Source organism: Leptosomus discolor, chromosome 6 (assembly GCF_034619465.1).
Source record: "Leptosomus discolor isolate bLepDis1 chromosome 6, bLepDis1.hap2, whole genome shotgun sequence".
In the NCBI taxonomy this organism is placed as follows: Eukaryota; Metazoa; Chordata; class Aves; order Leptosomiformes; family Leptosomidae; genus Leptosomus; species Leptosomus discolor.
This window is the reverse complement of record NC_141396.1, coordinates 59418982-59437704: the sequence shown is the minus strand read 5'-3', so window position 1 is coordinate 59437704 and position 18723 is coordinate 59418982. Positions and strand designations below refer to the sequence as shown.

At 43.9% G+C, this 18723-nt stretch overlaps 1 protein-coding gene across 1 annotated transcript; it reads right to left on the bottom strand.

Moving 5' to 3' along the window:
- Positions 1 to 7239: 7239 nt before the first annotated feature.
- On the bottom strand, positions 7240 to 18373 carry XRCC2 (X-ray repair cross complementing 2). The gene is made up of 3 exons (XM_086467090.1): positions 18335 to 18373; positions 13764 to 13845; positions 7240 to 8054 (listed from the first exon to the last, which is right to left on the bottom strand). Exons 1-3 carry the CDS (start codon positions 18371 to 18373, stop codon positions 7339 to 7341), a joined length of 837 nt encoding a protein of 278 aa, XP_086323216.1. The 3' UTR covers positions 7240 to 7338.
- Between the last annotated feature and the right edge of the window lie 350 nt (positions 18374 to 18723).

Genomic DNA, 18723 nt, shown 5'->3' with positions numbered 1-18723 from the left:
TCAAATACCTGGCTCTACTGGCTTCTGTAACTTCACTGCCGATGCAACTGGTCTATACCATTTGCTTAGGGTATGCACAGATTTTATTAATAGCATCATGTTTTTCCTGACAGGTGAAAATACAAGCACCTGTATAATTTCACCAAATGGGACTTTATTGTCAGAAAAGTGCCACTGATGCATACGGCAATCAACGTGCAAACGCTGGCAGTGGTCTCACAGCAGAACTACAAAGTGAAGTTAAACTAAAGGATGAGAGGAAGTTCAGTCGTGACCTTGTGTGTACAAGCTCCCCACCATGGCACAAGACTGCTCAGAGCTGTGAGGACAGGGTGGTCTCCCACCAGCTCCCCACTTGCCAGAAGGGGTTGAACTGTGTCCCATGTCCAGCTGGAAGGAGCTGTGACAGGACCTTTTGAGTGGCAATGTGCTGTTCCCACCAGGACATGCTCAGAAGAGTTCAGAGGAGCAGAACAGCAGTGCTAGTGGTATGTCCTCTCCAGCCAGGTTTTCCTCTTCATGGTGGCCACTGGCTGCTCCTGCAGCCTCCTGACCATTTTAGTCTGTTTGCTGGTTCCAGTGGAGCCACTCCTCACCATTGCCGGCAGTTTTCTACAGGCATTTGAGTGAAACGGAGCCCTTCGCCTGCCAACTTTTGATGGCCGTGTGGCTTTCCTTTTTCCCATGCTTTAGCATAGCCTCAAGGAATTCCCTGAACAGCCTCCCCTCTTTACCCCTTCCCCTCTCACTTCCCTACTCGATCTGGGCAGTAATTAACACCCAGCTTCTGGGTGGTTTGGCTGTGTGAGTTGATAGCCTTGCTGGATGAGAAATTAATAAGCTCTTACTCATTATTCAGCTTCGCAACAGACAATTTTTATAAAATAGTCTTCACAGCTTTATACACCAGAGCCTTTTCCCACTTGTGACATAGCTCTACCTTGGAGGCCCTTTCCCAGCTGCCCTTCCATGCATTTTGAACCTGGAGTAGAAGAAACCTCCGTCATTTGAGGGGTGGCCTCAGGTGCCCGAGACAAGCTGGGTTGGTTCTTCTGCTGCATTGCATTTCACACCAGTGGGGCAGTATGTGATCAGCCTTCAGATTGTGTAAGGAACCTGCTGAAGTCCAGTGAGGAGACTGCATCATACTTGCCCTGCTACAGCCAGTGCGTTCGCTGGGGGCCACAACCCTATCCATGAACCAGAACAGAAAAGGCATCCTGCTCTTCGAGGAAGGCTAAGGCGAACCCAGCAAGTGACATACTGCTGGAGTTCACGAGGCTAACGCCTCCTGATGTTGCGCAGCTCGAATGGCACAACTGCCACTGTGCAAAGCAGTGAGAAGTTTCTCCTGACCTTATAATGTTGGGGACACACTGGAGTAATTTCTGTACCTAAAAGTCCCATTTTATATTCCCTGGGAAGATGTTTGGGTTTTTTTTGGTTCCACTAATGCCGTTTTACAGCAAGCTGTGGGGCTCTCTGAGACTAATCTTACTTGTGTCTTGTGGTGTGCCACGTGGTGCCTTGTTGACTTACTTCTGCAATCATTCTTTACCAGATCAGAAAAACACTCTGCTAATATTTTGCAACTTCAGAGTTGTTAAAACTGACTGAGATTTTATTGAGCAGAAACCAATCTGCTTTGATGCGATCTCCGCTAACGTACACTGATCTTCTAAACCCATTCATTGCGTGGGCCATACACAGCACAGATTTGTTACCTGCCTGTGGGATAATACTCGAAGTTGTGCACTCCTGTGAAAAAGGGTTCTTCGTTGAACCTGGTGAACGCACAGCACAAGAGATTTGGGGCCAGCTGGGGGCTCAGGGATGGTACTGCTGAAGTGCTGACCGAGCACAGAGGATGGGTTTGCAGTTGGAGTTCTGGCCATTCAAAGGGTGTAGACTTGCTAGTGCATTTTCACTGACCACTGGCATACTGGCTAGGCAGGGGACTGTTAAAGCTGGGAAGCGTGGCTCCAACCTGCCCCAGATGCCAGTGCCCAGCACCATCGTCAATGCGCACAGCATCACTTGCATCCAGTAAAGGCAAATGTGATGATGCTCACTGCTCCCTGCAGCACTGCTGTTCGTATTGCAGAGGAGGAGGCTGGGAGTCTGTGATGTTGGGCTGGAGACAGAACTGTCAGTGATGGTGTCTGAGCCGAGCTTTTGAGATGCACTGGAGAGACAGTGCTGCCCACCGTAGCATGGGTTTCTCTCTCAGCAGTATGATAACGTATGAGAATATGCAGACGCTCTAAGTCAAAAATCCCATTCACCCCTTCACAATATGGACAGTTGGTCAGGGAGATGTAGAGTCTGTTCCTTGACCTTCACCAAGCCACCCTTGAGGCCTTGATGTCTATCTGTCACTGCCAGGAAACCTGTGGCCTTGCCTGGCCTCTTTTCGTAGCAATGGCCTAAAAATCTTGTCCTCCTCATACTCAAAACTCAAGATTTCTTCTCTTTCATATCTCCCCACAGGGCTAGGAGGTCTTTAGCACAGGCCTAGCTAGATGTATGAGAAAGCAGCCTGGCAAATGGTTTAAATTAAAAACTATAGTGGTTGTGCCAACTCCTGCAGTATGAGACTGCCAAGATCCAGAACATGGCTGTTCACCAGCATTTGGCAAGGCGGTGACATCTTGTCACTACTGAGGCCCACACAGGTACACCAACCAGTTGGTTGGGGCAGGATGCAAAGCAGCGTGGGAAAGCAGAGGGAAGACTGCCAAACTTTTCCCAAGGAAAGTCACAGCCACGTTTCTTCAAAATCATCTACCCCAGCGTGACGTTACTCCTGATCGCAAATAGAATGAAGCTATTTACCAGTGACACCAATGTGTCACGGGGGTGCAATATCTTCTGTATTCAGGTATCCCAGTCTGCACCAGTAAGAAAGGGTGTAAACTCTCAGCAAAGGAGAAACCTATCTATTTCCAGTAAAGCATGGTCCTGACATAGCAAGCTGTGAGAGTGCTTTTGGAGCTAAGTGCTGACTGCTGGGAAGGCGCCTAGAGCTGGAGGGAAAAAAAAAAAAAACAACCCATAAAAAAAAGAAGTCTGTTCTTCCATTTAATTCCTCCTGGGTCCAGAGAAGCAGTGTTTTATATCTTCATTATAAAGAAGCTATACAGCATCTACCTAGTGGAATCCATCACCAGTGTCATTGCTTGGTGGGAAGAACCTGCAGGTGAACTGTGGCCAGCGGAGTATTTGAAAGCATTATCATGCTAGACACATTAGTTAACCATTCAAGAATTTTTTGTCATACCACACGTTATTCATAGCTCAGTGCCATTCTGCTGACTTCTTTCAGACACAAGGATGGCCAGACCTTTAACTTCAGCAACTGCTGCAGGGCATCCGAGTTTTCCATCCAGAAGATCATGCAGATGGGTTGTACTGACGCTCCTTTCCCTGTCTGAACGTTTTTTCCACTGCCGAAGTCTTCCAAGCTCTTCGTGTGTTCCCCCTTCTTTACAAAACCAGCAAGTCTTCTGCTATTCTAGACTTGTTGGAAACATTAAAACTCTCTGCTGCTTCTCCGCAGGTGAGTATGCACTGCAGCTTCCTACGCAAGCTCCAGTTCCATGGCGTGGCATGGCTTTCTCCTGAGGTGGATATTAAGTTTAGCATAAGGCTTGCTGACTGCAAAATGGTGTTGCCCGTTGCTTCACTGTGATATTTGCGTATCAAAAATATATTTGAGTAAAGAGGTTCAAGAGACAATTATTAGAGCAGCCACAGAAAATAACTAAACTGTCATGTTCCTCTTCAGGACAGGGTCCAAGCCTTCTCTCCAGCAGCCATCAAAATGGTCTTCTCTTCTGCCTTGGTTCATTAGTCTCCAGTAAAAATACAAATGCAGGTTGTTTCCACGTGACAACCTTTATCTTCTGCCATTGCCAAACTATGGAAAATGAAGTGGCTGGCATCAGTTAGGTAAGAAAAAGGAAACTTGAATTTTATGTGCAAATACAAACTTAAACCAAGGAAACTGTTATTTGTGTTTTATTGGCTCTATAAAAAAGTCTAGGAATACAAAGAACTTTTTATCTAATATAAAAATGACATTTTCTTTACTGGGATCCACAGAAATACCGCTTTACTTAAAAATAAATATAAAACCTACAAAATACCTTAATTTGCTTTTGCTAAAAACCTCTCCTTATAAAAAAGGATGGGGAAAAAAAAGGTGAACTAGCTCCTCTTTATTCCAAACTTGCTGCTTTAATTCAGCATTGCATATGAAGCAACAAACAAAAAGTCGAAGGACTGTAAAAAGTTGCTATGCCTACAAAAGCCTTAATAATACAACACTGAGCTGGAGAACAACGACCCTGCCATGAAAGGATTTTCGTGTCTAAGAAACACCAGGATAAATCAGAGTTTAGGCATACGTGCGTTCTGTCCTCGTGCTTAACGATACGCGGTGGCACTTCTCTTCTGCAGGGCTCATTTCCAGCAGCAGAGACCTACTGACCCAGAGCGCGCCTCCTCCCTGGGAGCCTGAGCTCCAGCGGCACAGGTCACTCTGGGTTAGACAGCGGGCTGGAGACTGGGCGGTCACTTAGCTCAAGGAGAAAGAGAATTGGGATGTAACATTATATACTAAATACAATGCTACGTTTAACACACCGTTCCTGGCTCAGGAAGAGAAACTGCATGCTCCACTACCTACCATTTCTACGCACTTTCTTCTGCCTAAAGGTTCATTTTTCCAAATGGCATCATTTTGGCCGAGGGTAAGGTTAGTGCACTCCCAGACTGCCTACCCCCCCGCCAACTTCCAGGGACGTGCAGATGCTGAGCAGCTCTGCAAGCTAGGCTGTACATCTGAAACAAATGCCCAGAGCAAGAATATTACAATTACCAGAGAATTAAAAAAATCTGTCTGCATTCAAAGTAAAAATAAAAATGGGAAATTTCAAAATTTCCTGAGGTGCTCTTTTTGATCAATTAGAACTTTGGCTTCACTTCAATTCAGGCATTTCTTTTATAGTACAATGCAAAATATAAACTACATTGTGAATAATATAAAAGCTTTTTTTCCAGACGGGAATGCCGGAACATTTCCATTGTTTTTTTCTCAAACATATTTTTTAGCAAGTATGATTTTATGAAGCAGTTAATCTTCAGTGGAGCTGCATTCTCCAATGAAAAAGGGGATTGCTGTTTTTTTTTCTAGTAGAAGTTTCGTAGTCCTGTAGTTTTCACATTTAAAAAGTTCTACTTGAATCTTCCCAGTCTTTTTTAAAAAGAAATCAAGTATGCCTTTTATTATAATTGCCAGTCGAAGTGTCTGCTCATGTTAAACCATCCAGCTTGGGTCCAGTCTAGGCTGAATGGTTAAGCTGTACGTTTTTCATGTATTTGTGTACCTAGGCGAGTTCAGAAATAAAACAAATATTGGTGTTGGTGGAGGAGAAAGCAGAAATGAAATGACAATCTATAAAACCATCACCTCTGCGGAGATGTTGAAAAGGCAAAGTTTGCTCTTGTGTCACAGTAAAAGAACTGATGGCATGAAGAAGTGACCAGATGGAAGGTTTAAAACAAGAGGGGGGGAAAAAGGGAGTTTCCCCACAGGAAGGATAATGAAACTGAACTCATTGTGAAAAGACACAGTGGAACCCAAGAGGGTAAGTTAAAAATGGGCCGGATGATTCATGGAGGATAGATCTGACCAGTGGCCATCAAACCCCGGTCTAACCACAGGCTTTGGTCAGGAGCTCCCCAAGCCCCGTGCTGGGAGGCCATGCCAGTGAAATCTGTTTCTTCTCACACTCCTCTCAAAAGCTTTGGTACCGGCTGCTGTTGGAGGCAGGACACATCCTATTTGCAAAAACCCGGCCAAATCACAGAGATGCCAAATTCTATGACCAACAGTGTAGACACACACTCCTAGCGCTGCACAGGGAAGTCTGGGTGTGCACGCTGAGCTATCCACAGCTGGGAATCCAGACAGACATTCAGCGCTTCAGAAGTCAGGAAATGAAAAGGTGTCTCACAATAGGCTTTTTTAGACATCTTCCTCAAAAAGATACTGTGCTAGATACTTCTTCTTAGTATGCATTTTTGTTAATAATCTGTTCAATCTCAACTACAAGATGTGCTGTGCAACATGACTGAACGAATATTGCTCTGAGAAATATTTTCCCCTTGTTTGAGTAATTTATATTTGTAAGCTACTGTAAGGTTTTGTATTAAATAATGTACCACGTGCAATTTTCTTTCTTGTAAAGCACTTTGAAGCTTTCAAAGGGCACTCTAGGTTAATAAATAATACGGTATTCTTTGCCAGAACTGTAGGGCATTTCCCATAAGTTCTGAATCTTCTTTGCCAAAATTGCAACACGTTGCATGCCAAATCCTGCACACAAATGTTCTACATGTGGCAAATACATACTGGTAAAGACCAGAGGCATGGCATTCCTGGATTTCTTAGAGAGAGTGGGGGAAGGGAAAGAAGTGGGAGGGAATAATGAGGGAGGGCAGAGGAAAAAAAAGTAAAATATCTGTACATACATCTAAAAAAACCCAATAAAAAACCAACCCCCCACACCCAGAACCACCCAGAACCCACACTTCATTACTTTCAAAGACTAAATGCTTTGCTGCATGCAGCACAAACTCCCAGTTACTTTAGTTTTCCTTCAGTTATGGAAATGAGGCCTCCATTTCTGCAATGGCTGTAGATTCATCAAACCCAGATGTTTGCAAGGGTCAAAACACCTGCAATCCTTGCTTCTCCACGCCCATGCTAACGTAAACAGAGAGGCTGCAAGCCTGGAGAAGCACAGTCAGGATCACCACAATTTACTGAATCCTCTTCTTCAGGCAAGTCGTGAATGCATTTCAGATGCCCTAGGCTCCTGGGAACAAACCAAGACCAGTATTTATAGAGCGAGCACTCGCCTTTTTGCAGTCTCCTCCGCGGAGAACCAGGCTCCTATTTCTGTAGCTTGGAAGAGGAGGAGTGGAAAACAGCAAGACCCAGAAATGAATTTAGTGCATTTGGCCGCATATCACATAGGTTAGATTACTGAAGGATACCAGGAGTTTAAAATGTCTTTGGTTATAATTTTCTTGATTTAATCTCTTTATGCATTAAGCACAAACAAGTAATTTCAACATTCCTCGCTAGTTTGGACCAAGCGTCTACAGTAATTCAAAAATTTTACCATTTCCCGCCCTTCACTAAATTTTAAGAAAATAGTGCCAAAAATTCTTAATCACCCAGCAACAACCAACTAGTTTTGAAGGTACTAAAAACTATTTAGACTTAATCAGGCCTTTTTTGCTACAAGTATAAAAAACAAACTGAAGTTAAAACTGAACTCCACATTCTGCAACACCAAATGAATGTTTTACTACACGGTTTCTTTTGAGGTGGCAAGAAATGACTGTAAAACCTTTGCTGTTGCCAGAATTGCACTGCTTAGAGAAAAATATCCTGTGGGTTACCATTTGTTGCCATGATTTACAAAGATAAGGTCTATAGTCTGTATCGGTTTCATGCTGGAGTTTTAAAGGAAAAAAGCTTTCTGCAGAGTTTGAAGACTTCTGCATAAGCGTCTGCGTTGTTGCAAAGAGGGCTAAGTGGTGCTCTCTCACAAGCTTTTCAAGAAAGTGAGCGCATTTCCTCAGATTCGTCTCCTGCAAGTTAAGGCTCTCCCCTCCATTGCTTCTGTCTATCCAATAAAAAGCTGAGATGCTATCTAAAATCAACAGGCAGAGAGAGGGGTGAGTGCAAAACATGTTTTCTAAAGAGTAGAGAGTGAGGAGTAGCTGAGTGCTACTACTGCAGTTCACAAGAAAAAGCCTTCCCAGGCATTGCTTTATCATTTCTTCTGTCCCCTGTGCCAATCTGTTCTCAAGAATGGTAACTAGACGAAGCATATCAAAATGGTAGTCTGTATCAATGAACATGACTTCTACTTCCAGTCCTCCTCCTGATTTTGGAACGATGCAGCGGGCTATTAGGTGATAAAGCATTTCTGTTTTTCCTGTTCCTTCTGGACCGTGGAATTCAATGACATCTCCTGTTCAAAAACAAAGCAGCAAGTTGTCAGGTAAGAGCATTTATAGCTCAGAGTCAGTTTTCAGTGTTTACTAAACCAATACTCACTATTCCACTATCTGGAAAATGCTTTTTAGAAAGTTTGACATTCATAAAATTGTTTAAATCCTGGTTAGCATCTACCAAGAGAAATTTCAATTTTCAAGAAAGGCCTCTGAAGTGAAGAAAACCAGCTGAGAACAAAGGCTGACAGACCCCCTGCCGACAGCATCTAGGACACAGATATCAATAAAAAGTCGGCAGCTGGATTTCAGCTGTATCATTACAGGTAGATGAAGGCTGAAAAGGCAGCTGCCACACAAAAGTGACTGAGAAACCATCTATTTACACTGTGCACCCAAAATCAAGAAATAAAAAGTAGAGGATGAGCAAAACAAACAAAGAAAAAAGGTCCAAATCCCCCAATCTACTTCTACAGCACAGGCTGTCCTGCAGCTTTCCATGTCTGCTATACGCTTGTTCAGTGTCTGTGCACGTCACACGATGCCAGCAGGAATCTGTGACCGGTAAAGAGAATGCCAGCGTGTTTACGTAGCACTTCTTTCCTTCGGTGGTGATCAGAATATGAAACTGCTGCTTTTGACAAAGGGGACTCCCAGATTCCTTCAACTCCAGGCAACAATTCTACTGACTGAAGCAAAGGATCTCTGTTCATAAACGGGCTCAGTCTAACTGCCTGACCCATGTGGGTCACTAAAACACACCACACAAATTTAGGATGTTAATTTAAAAAAGCATCATGCTTTACTAGGAAACGAGTTCTTTTGTTGGATGTGAATGCAAGATATACTGACATCTTTTCCAAAGTCTTCTGATGTCTTGTATCAGAGCAAGACTCTAAAAAAGTTAATTTATTGGTTGCTCTTTATTAATTTCTAATTTTGGAAACTGGATTATTTATTTATGACATTTTGGATTTTAGGCAGAAGGGTGAAGACATGCAGTATGGGGAATCACACAGCTCTAGCTGCAGGAAAGTGAGAGATTTCTATGCCCTTGGCAGGTGCAAATGGCGTAACAGCTTTTCATAGGGGGGATGCAAGAGGAGAGAATTAATTGCAACTTCACGTAAACATGTTTGTGCCTGTCTGAGTTAACAGGGTTTTTCAAGTCATTACTCAACTTCCAGAGGATGTCCTTGCTCATAAGTGTGTATCACGTCAAGATGCAGCTTGGGATGAGGGGTGGAGGGTGGTGGGGAAGGAACTAAGCTCTTGCTTCACCCGTTGCAAGTGTTGAAAGCGATCTACACCTGATGTGACAATCCCGTCCATTCCAGTGACACTCAGACCACCCGCCTCGCCGTTAATTCCTGCTGCTCCACAACTGCAATTCCATGTGTATGAATTTCTGATACTTCAAAATTTATTAAAAAGCTCGATTGCCTCCCAAACCCTCACTGCTCTGTTCCGAATGGCTCTCCCCGCTTTGGAGATGAAAGACTACGCTTCCTGTGAGATAAATCTTCATTTTCTCTTCCAGTTCAGACATCACCATGTCCAACTCTGCCACTTGCAGCCAGCAGCTGCTCTGCTGTCCCATCGACTGTGCCAGTGACCTAACCGCCCCCTGTTAGGGGGAGATACCAGCTCGGAAGAACTCCTCCTGAACATGCTGGGTAGGTCATTCCCTCCTATTTAGTCTATTGAAATATTTTAGAACAACTGCATGAGGCACCTCTAGTTAAGGCACAGAGCGTATCTTCTGTCTGCCGCTGGCTTCGGCACAAGACTTCTTCACATCCTGACTGGCATTTCTGAATCCAGACCATAACTGAGTTGGGCTGATGTGCCACACAAATTGCTTTGCCTCCCTCTACAGCAAAAAGTGACTTGTTTATGAAAAAACAGCAACCCTATACGGCCACTCAGAAGCAAAACTGGGCAAATCTGTGTTACTGTTTGACAATGACTCGAAAAAGTTATTCTGCAAAATAAATGCCTGGCTTTATCCATTTGAAGATGTTCTATCAGGATGTCTGTGTGTTACAGAATAACTTGGATGAGCTTTTATTGGCAGAACAGAATTATTTAAGTAAAAATTCGAAGTTGAATGAAAAATCATTCTTGGGCATTTTTGTGGTGGTGGTGGTTTATAAATTTAACAGCAAGACAGCTAAGCACCCTTCAAAGCTTGTTCAGCGTTGCTGAACAAGATACACATCTGGGCTGTAGTTTGACCAAAACACTTAAGTTACTCAGAAAAGAGCAACAGCTTGCACTGTAAGAAAACCTCAGGGGAGCTGGGGATTTCTGTGCCTTCATGATTATCAACGAGGCTGCCCACAAGAAGAACGGGTGCAAAACAGAAGGCATTTATAGCAACATCTATAAATGTAGGTTTCATTAAATTAGCAACCAGGCTGTTACAGTAAGATAAGAAGGGACAGTCATCCTCCTGGATCAGAGAGGACAAACAGTGACACAGCAGAGGAAGAAGTGTGGCCAGCAACGTTTTCAAGAAGCCTTTGACACCCTCACAATAGGTCATGAAGAAACTTGCAGTGATCACTACTAGCGTCACCCATTAATGTCAAAATAACTGTGAAAGGAAGATTGGTAGAAAGATACTGTCACAGAATGAAAACAGTCTGAGAGGCAGAGTAGGAACAGACACTTCAACATGGAAGAAAGTTAATGGGAAATTTTCCTATTAGAATTGGTGTTACCCAACACAAGCTGATTGGGTTAGTAAAGACTTAAGATTGTGGAGATTTAACAGATCAAGATGGATGAGCAGAATGATTTCATACAAAATTCAGCACTGACAAATCCAAGAAGTACGTTTAAGGAGTCACCCAACGCATCGCTTGGCTCACAGTAGCTTGAACTGGCCCACTATGGGCAGACTAAAGAGCACAATAGCCCAGGAGTTCAGGACAAACTAAATAACGTTGCGTAAATGTAAATATTTATGTAACACCAATATATTCTTAGCTGAAACACTGCTCAGTCCTGGTCATCAATTCAGTGTTATCTTTTGAATGAGAAGAGCCTTAAGTTTTGCCTGCGATCATTACACGAGCAAGTGTTGATTAAACTATCTTCTGACGCTGCAGTTACAAACAGGCTATTAGAATACCCAGCAATAACTCTGCAGATTTCACCCCATCTGCAGATACCTTAAAGTTACTAGACTATAATTTACAATATTGTGCAAAAGCTGTCACTAATGTTTGTATCATTTATAAGTAAAGTAGAAAGGCCTAATATTTATACCGTGTTCGTGCTGGGTGTCATACTACTGCTGCACATCAGAGCTTTATACCAACACCCACACCTTCATACCAGCGGCACAGGAGAAATACCACTGGCAATAGTGAAAGATTATTTAAGCTCGTGTCACTTTTGTTCCATTCCAGAAAAGCTTAAATGCTATGTAATTAATATGCTTATGTGTTCTTAACTATGCAAGTCCATCATAATTAGAAGCAGTGACTAGAATGTCACGGCAGTACCTATATTAGCTCTTCCCATTTTATAGTACTCTGACATACGAGTGATGAACACTTGGCTATGACGTAACCTTTGGATAGTTTATTGAAAGTTCATATATATGTTTGTTTGTTTCAAATACCACCAGGAAAAAGAATAATGCAGGTCTCTGCATTGCTTTATTCATAGCATGTTAGATTAAGAGCTGTTCGGTACGGACTTCATGGGCAATGTATTCCAGTATTCCACAGTGACCCACTAAAAGTCAAGCTCATGACAAATGGAGAGGTAGGTCTTCAACAGGGATTTAAAACTGCATAATGAGAACACACATCAAAATAACGCATGGACTCACACAAATACTGTGGTATTAAAAGACAAAGCAAAAATGTAATAAAAGGTGAAGTCCGTTTATGCAGCTAAAGATCCGTGCTAATATGTTAGGCAGCTGCATTATGTCAGCCAAAAAGCACAAACCAATATGGATAATAATTGATGCCATTTGTTAGAAGCAGAAGAAAAACAGAAGTGCTTCAGGAGCTCAATGGCCGTGTTGGCACAGAGAAACCAGTGATGAATTTAGAAGGTTTGCAGCCATCTTAGAACTGAGGTTCTGGAACAGTCTTTGGACAGACATGAACGACCTACATAGCTTTAAGATCAAAGCTGATAATTTGACAATGGAATTATGCAATGTGGTGGACTGTGACGGCAAGGGCAATTACCCCGAGGAAGGCTTCTTATAGTCTCTTCTACCAAAACGTGGCCAGTTTAGTCTCAAACATTTGTTTCTTGTGTGCAAAGTTCATTACAAAAAACCAGACTGAAAGATCAGCATTTTCTAGGACTGCCTTTTTCCAAAACAAAAACATCTCATCTTTTAATTATTAAGAATTCAGGAGTCTGGTGAAGCATGTACCAATTTCACCACTGGTTCTTAATTCTTCTTGTGGGTAACAAAACAGTTCAGAATTGAGAGTATTTAAATAACCTTCTCTGCTCCATTTGCACTGGCTTACCAGTATTTCCCTGCTCTTTATCTTTGTTATATCATATTTGAAACTTTCAGAGGCAGGAATCATTTATTGCCAAACCCCTAACGTATTCCCAAGCGCTGCAAAATAATACACGAATCGTCTCACAGTGACTGCATTTGTAGACTAAGCATCGCCTCTCGTCCAATTATCCTGATTCTTTTTATTGCTTTTCTTGCTATTTTTTTCTGAACCTTCTATAATTTGTGGGAATTCAAATTGCAGACAAGTATGTTGATAACCACTGCAGCCACATACTTTTCCTATGAAATCCATTCACTCGTACACACATTCAACAACTGCAGTACCTCACAGCATGAGTTTGCCATTCATATACCTTGTTTATTATGTATTTCTAGCTTTGTGTAATCAGATTTCCATTGTGAAATCCATGAAATTTCACAAAATCTGGAAAACCAGTGTGACTTCCTGAATCATCAAGGAATTACTAAGTGTGCTAATTTCTGTTTAGCTCAGTAACTTCTTTCATTAAAACATCCAATCTTTACCTTAAAACTTCTTGCAAGAAGAATCTGCCTTAAACTTGTGCCAGCCTCACTGGGAGGCAGACCAATTTCTCCAATTTTAAGTTCTCATTTCTTCACTGGAGGTCTATGTAAGCCATTTTGATCCTAACACTGTCCGCGAACTCATTCAGCTGATTAGCACCTATGTTCATAACGGAATAGTTTCCAAGATTTCATCTAAGCATAATCAGGATTTCCAGGCCAGGACTGAATGGCTTAATGACTTTGCTTTATTGAAGAGTACTGTTTGCTCCCGCCCCTTTTCCAGATTACTCTGTATCACTGAACTCTTTGCTATTTATTGAACCTCAAGCTCTTTGCAAATTTCTGCAGTTATGACTTTGTGGTTGGTTTTTAGACCACTGATAAAAAAAAAAAAAGGTTAAATGAGGAAAAACTAGAACAAATTTCGTAAAACTATTAGAAACAGTCCAATGTGCTTGATATTTACTCACCTACGCCTGTGTTTTGATACCCATAAAGCAGGTATTTTAAAGTCCACTTAAAATGAAACCATTCCAAACATTATTATCTAGTTTGCATACAACTATATCAACAATTAAAATTCTGATTCCAGGGCAAAAAGATCTATTTGTATGCTTCTCTCTGTCATATTGCCCTGAGAATACTTTTACATCAACATTTTTCCATAAATGGGACGAAGATACATTTTTACCATGAACAGGAGATCCTTCCTCAGCAAACAGGTAAGGTTCAAGATTCTTCAGAGAGCTTCTGCCCTCAAGGCGTGCAAGTAGCTTTTAAAGAAAAAACAGGAGAGCCGTGCTGTTAACTCAAAATAATGGACTTTGGGAATCACATTTAAAGGATTCTAAGAACTCAAGAGTTTTCTGTGACAGTCCTATCAAAAGATTAGGCTGATTTCAAAAATGTTTTCATAAATACCTATGGAAACCTATAGTCTGGACTACAGCAACAGAAGGTTCCAGCCTTACAAACAATTACCAGACAGATTCAACGGCAATAAGCAGTGCCTATACATTAAGGGAAATAAAGCTTCAGAAAAAGAAAAAGCTGCACAGGTAGACTAGCGAGAGGGATCGCCTCTGGTACGCAGCAGTGCTGCCATTTGCCAGAACAAAGGGAAAGAAGCTCATTTGTAATAACCATCACCTCCACACAAACTACTGGCTGAAAGGTGAAATATTACCCATCATTAGTCTCCTGAGTCAGTCCCCCTGAGCATTTGTAAGTAAAAACATGTACATTTCATCTGAAAAGCCAGAGAGGACTCTTCTGGGCTACAATCCTATTATATCATAGTTACTTGTTCAAACAGAGTATGGATTAAGAACAATCAAAAGTAATTAGCCACCAGTGGCTCTACAAGAACCTTTCTGAAGCAAGCTCGAATTTGTAAAGCAAGTTCCTCCAAAGCCCCTTGCAAAGCAAGTCCACTGCGAAACATGTTAGTCCAAAGTTCACGGACAATTTCTTAAATTGACAGGTATTTGCATAGCAAGCACAGAGGTATTCACTTCACTTGTGTTATTTGTAGTTTTGGCACACATTCGTAAACCAAGAAAGAACATCTCACCCAGGACTAGAGCGTTATTCCCTCCATATATTAACACAGAGGGACGGACACTATCAGGATGCTCAGAGCATTGCCAGAGCACGTACCCCGGTGCCACGTATTTCATTCTCCAAGACACTCAGTTGTCATTTAAACAAAACAAATCCCACTCGGTTTTATCCTGTCCTCCTTAAAGCCAGTCACCAAACAAGGAGCGAGCACGCACCTTTAAACACACACTGCCTTATCTTGCTTTCCTCCTGGCCACAACCATGAGCAACATTTGCTCTGAGTTGTCTTAAAAGTTGTTTAAACAGTTGTGCGTGTGTGTTTGCCTTTAGTAGTAGAATAAAGCTCCATTAAACGGCCCTGAATTTACTTCAAGTGGTCACGCTGGGAATCTAAGTGTGACATTTTCATTGACATTTTAACATTCCCTTCCATTAACAAAATGTCAACGTGTTTGCCTTTGTTTGCCTGTTCACATGGATCCAGGAGTTTTCCTACACATCCACTGAAGGGCCATAAAACCACTTGAATCGACCTTGCTCTGGATCCGTGGATCCTCCCGTTATGTTTCACACGTTTGTGCAGTGCAGAGAACACTCACGCAGTGAACTCTTGAGTATTTCGTGAACCAGTAGGGTTCTGTGACCTGGACAAAGCAAAAATCCAGATGGACACGTACACAAGAACAGAGGAACGTATCTCAGGGCACATAAACCAGGAGCTTGCGACGACCAAGAGGGCCATCACAGACCCCTCCCGTGCAAGCGGCTGCTGTGCCCAGCCCTGACCCCCAGTGAGGGGAGGCTGCACGCGCTGCGGAGAAGGGCCGGGAATCTCTCACCCCCTTGCCCGGCAGTGGAAGTCGAGAGAAACAGGAAAACCACTGCAGGCTGCTGCTGTCTGATGCTCTTCATTTCTTAGCAAAGGAAGCGCCGCTCTGGCACTCGGCGATCACAGGGGCTCGATTATGGGCACTGCTGGGGCCAGGAGCCACAACTGTTGCTGGTCCAAACCCATTTCTGCAGCCTCCTGCTCCCAAATTCATTTGGGCATTAATGGATACATCCTCAGCAGTTTATTTCTCCTGGGAATGAGGAGTCCCTGTCTCTTGTTAGACTATCACCTCTTTAAGCTTACTGCTAGAGCTTTGGAAATACACAGCAGATTGATCGCTGTCGTTTAAATATGAATCTGTGGTTATTTAAATGATGAGTTTATATGTTCTTTTTAAATAACTACAGGTGCTTACTCTGAGCACTGCTCATGTAGGTAATTTATGATAATTCGCTGATGATAGTGCACCTGTGTTTTTATCAAACTTCTATTTACTTCCGAGCTCTGAAGCAGAATCTCCAAAGGCACTTGCCTCATTAGTGTCACGCTGGGAGCAATGGGGTTCCTGGCAGAAACAGCTAACAATTTTCCTTCAAACCTAACAAAGGTTTGTCCACACTCCAGCAGAAGCCATGGAAGCAAAGCTGAGATGAGACACTAGACAGGCATCCCTCATCCTTGTCACCTGGCAGAGGTAACACAGGTTTTTTTCCAAATCAGCAACAGTCCCCTTGGCTCTGTTCCAGAGGAGGCACTTCCATCTTGCTTTCTCACATTTTCTTCTGTAAAATGAGGAAGGGGGCAAATCTACAGCATTTCAAGGGTGATCTGGATAGTGGACATCAGGTGTCCCAAGGTGTGTCACAGACAGCGTACAGAACACAGCGGCACAGCAACACTGAAGGGATCCTTGGAGTGGGAAGAGCTTGGAAAAAAAAACCCCAAACCATTTCAAATCACATATTAGAGACTGCAGATTCTATAATTTAACTGTAGATGCTTGTTTACTTTTCATAATGCTCTTTTTATCTTCATTTGCACAAAATATCACCTTTTAGCAACCTGCTAGTGGTAGGTCTTCACTCTTCGGTGTTCTTCGAAAGTGCAATTGTGGTAGCAAGAAACTGCACGTAAACAAGCTACACAGCTACCCAAGGCAACAGCTGGGTTAAATTTCAGTAATGACAAGGCTGATGGGAGTCAATTATTTCAACTATGTCTTTTATAATTTATCAAGTTCATCTTTTTAATATAGAAATACGCATATGGACAGCCGCACTGACTAATACATTATATGCTTACACTATATTGGTTTCAATGAAGCTATGCATAAATACAAGCATACACGTAGGTCTTGTCAGGAATGAGATATTACTTCATTAAAATGTTAAAGAAATTCAAATTAAATACTCCAGCTCTGTTGGAGGCTGTGAGCTAACCTACAGGCTATTTACACACACAAACCTATCTTGAGTACGAGACAAAATTTAATTTTCAACCACTATAACCGCTCTGACTGAGCTTTTGTAAACTTCGGGCACAAAGACATACGCAAGCAATTTATCATTTATTCTACCGTGATACACCAAAGGTGTTTTGCGAGAAGTTCTAATTTGTTGTATTAATTACATTCAATAGTAAGAGTACAAGACTGCAGTCTCAGTATAACTCTCAGTAAAATCTTATCTTAACACATGAGGCTATTTGAGGAACTGTGCTTTAAATGAAGCCTTTTCTCTTTCAAGGGCTTCTACCATTTTTTCTGGACAATATACTCATACGTTAACCTTTCTGAACCCATGGGTTATCCATTCCATCAGGGGCAGATGCTGCCATATGGGTTCCCTGTTGGCACCGCTCATGTGGACAAATAAAAGCATTACCCACTTGGACACAGAGCACAACTCGTGTCCTTAATTTGTGTATATTTGCTGACAGTGGACAGCTGTTACTGGGTTTTTTTCGTAAAGTGTCAAAAGGGCTTAAGAACTGAAATCTCATTGAAAAAACATGGAACTTTAACAAGAAATAAATATTATCGTATGTTTATAAGCTTTTCTGTGCGCTACTACGCATGTTCTGATACAGTAACACACAAATCTCCAAGCGATTAACTTGCTGATTGGAAGCAGAAGTCACTAACAAATAAACCATCCAGCGGAGAAAAACCAACCAACAAACCCTCAAACTCAAACCACTTTTCTCTGAACAACAGGAAAGCAAGTCCACCTTCCATCCTGTTTAAACCAAACCTTCCTCACAGCTCTTCAGCCTTCCCGCATCCACTCCAACATTTGGGAGGGGAAGAGCCAAGGAACCTTTTATAAAGAAATGACTGCAGCACCTGGATAACCTCCCCCCGCGCCGCAAGGAAGCCCACAGCAGGCATTCAACCCGAGTCCCAGCGCGGCGGCCGGGGCCACAAAGACAGCCCAGACCCACGCTCCCCTCACCCCGGCTGCCTCAGCTGGCCACCGCCGAAAACCCTCCGGCCCAACCGACCGAGGGCCCCAGGGGCGCCTCCGGCCGCGCCCCTCAGCGCACCCTCCCCGGGCTGATGGGGCCCCTCACACTGGGGAGGCGGCGGCGGCTGCAGAGGGGCGGTGTGAGGGGGCGGGAAGGGCGGCGGAGGCGGGAGGGCGCGGCTCTGCGGCGCGGTTGCCCCCCCGCTTCCCTCACAAACCGCCCCCTCGGGAAGCTCCGCGGTCGGCCGGCGCTCCCCCTCCGCCCGCCCGTCCCCCACCCCCTCGGGGCGGGCGGCGCTTCCCCTTCCCCGGGCTTGCGGCCTCGCCTCGCCGCACCCTCCCCGCGCCCCGCGGCTGAGGGGAGCCCGGGAGGGGGGACGGGGGGAGGGGGCAGCGCCTCACCTGAGTGCCCGACTCCGCCCTCCGGAACGCGTCACCCATGGCGCGGCTGGGGGAGGGGGCCGCGGCTCCCACTCCAAGGCCGGCAGAAGCTACTGCGCAAGCGCGCTGCCGCGGGCTTTCACCCCCATCCCCGGCGCCCCCGGGTGCACACACCGGGCGGTCGGCGGCTCTGCGCATGCGTGGTTCAGCCCCCGGGGAGGGTGGGGTGGAGTCCACGTACTCTTGGTTCGCGGGTTCGAGTCCCGCCTCGGGCTCCTCCCTCCCGGCCCTGCGGCCCTTGCGATTCCCGAGGGACCCGTCACTGAGGCGAGGCGGGCGTTTATTTATTTTTTTTTAAAGGGCCTGTCCTGTTGTAGGTTTGTGGGTTTTTTTTCTGCTCCTGAGGAAAT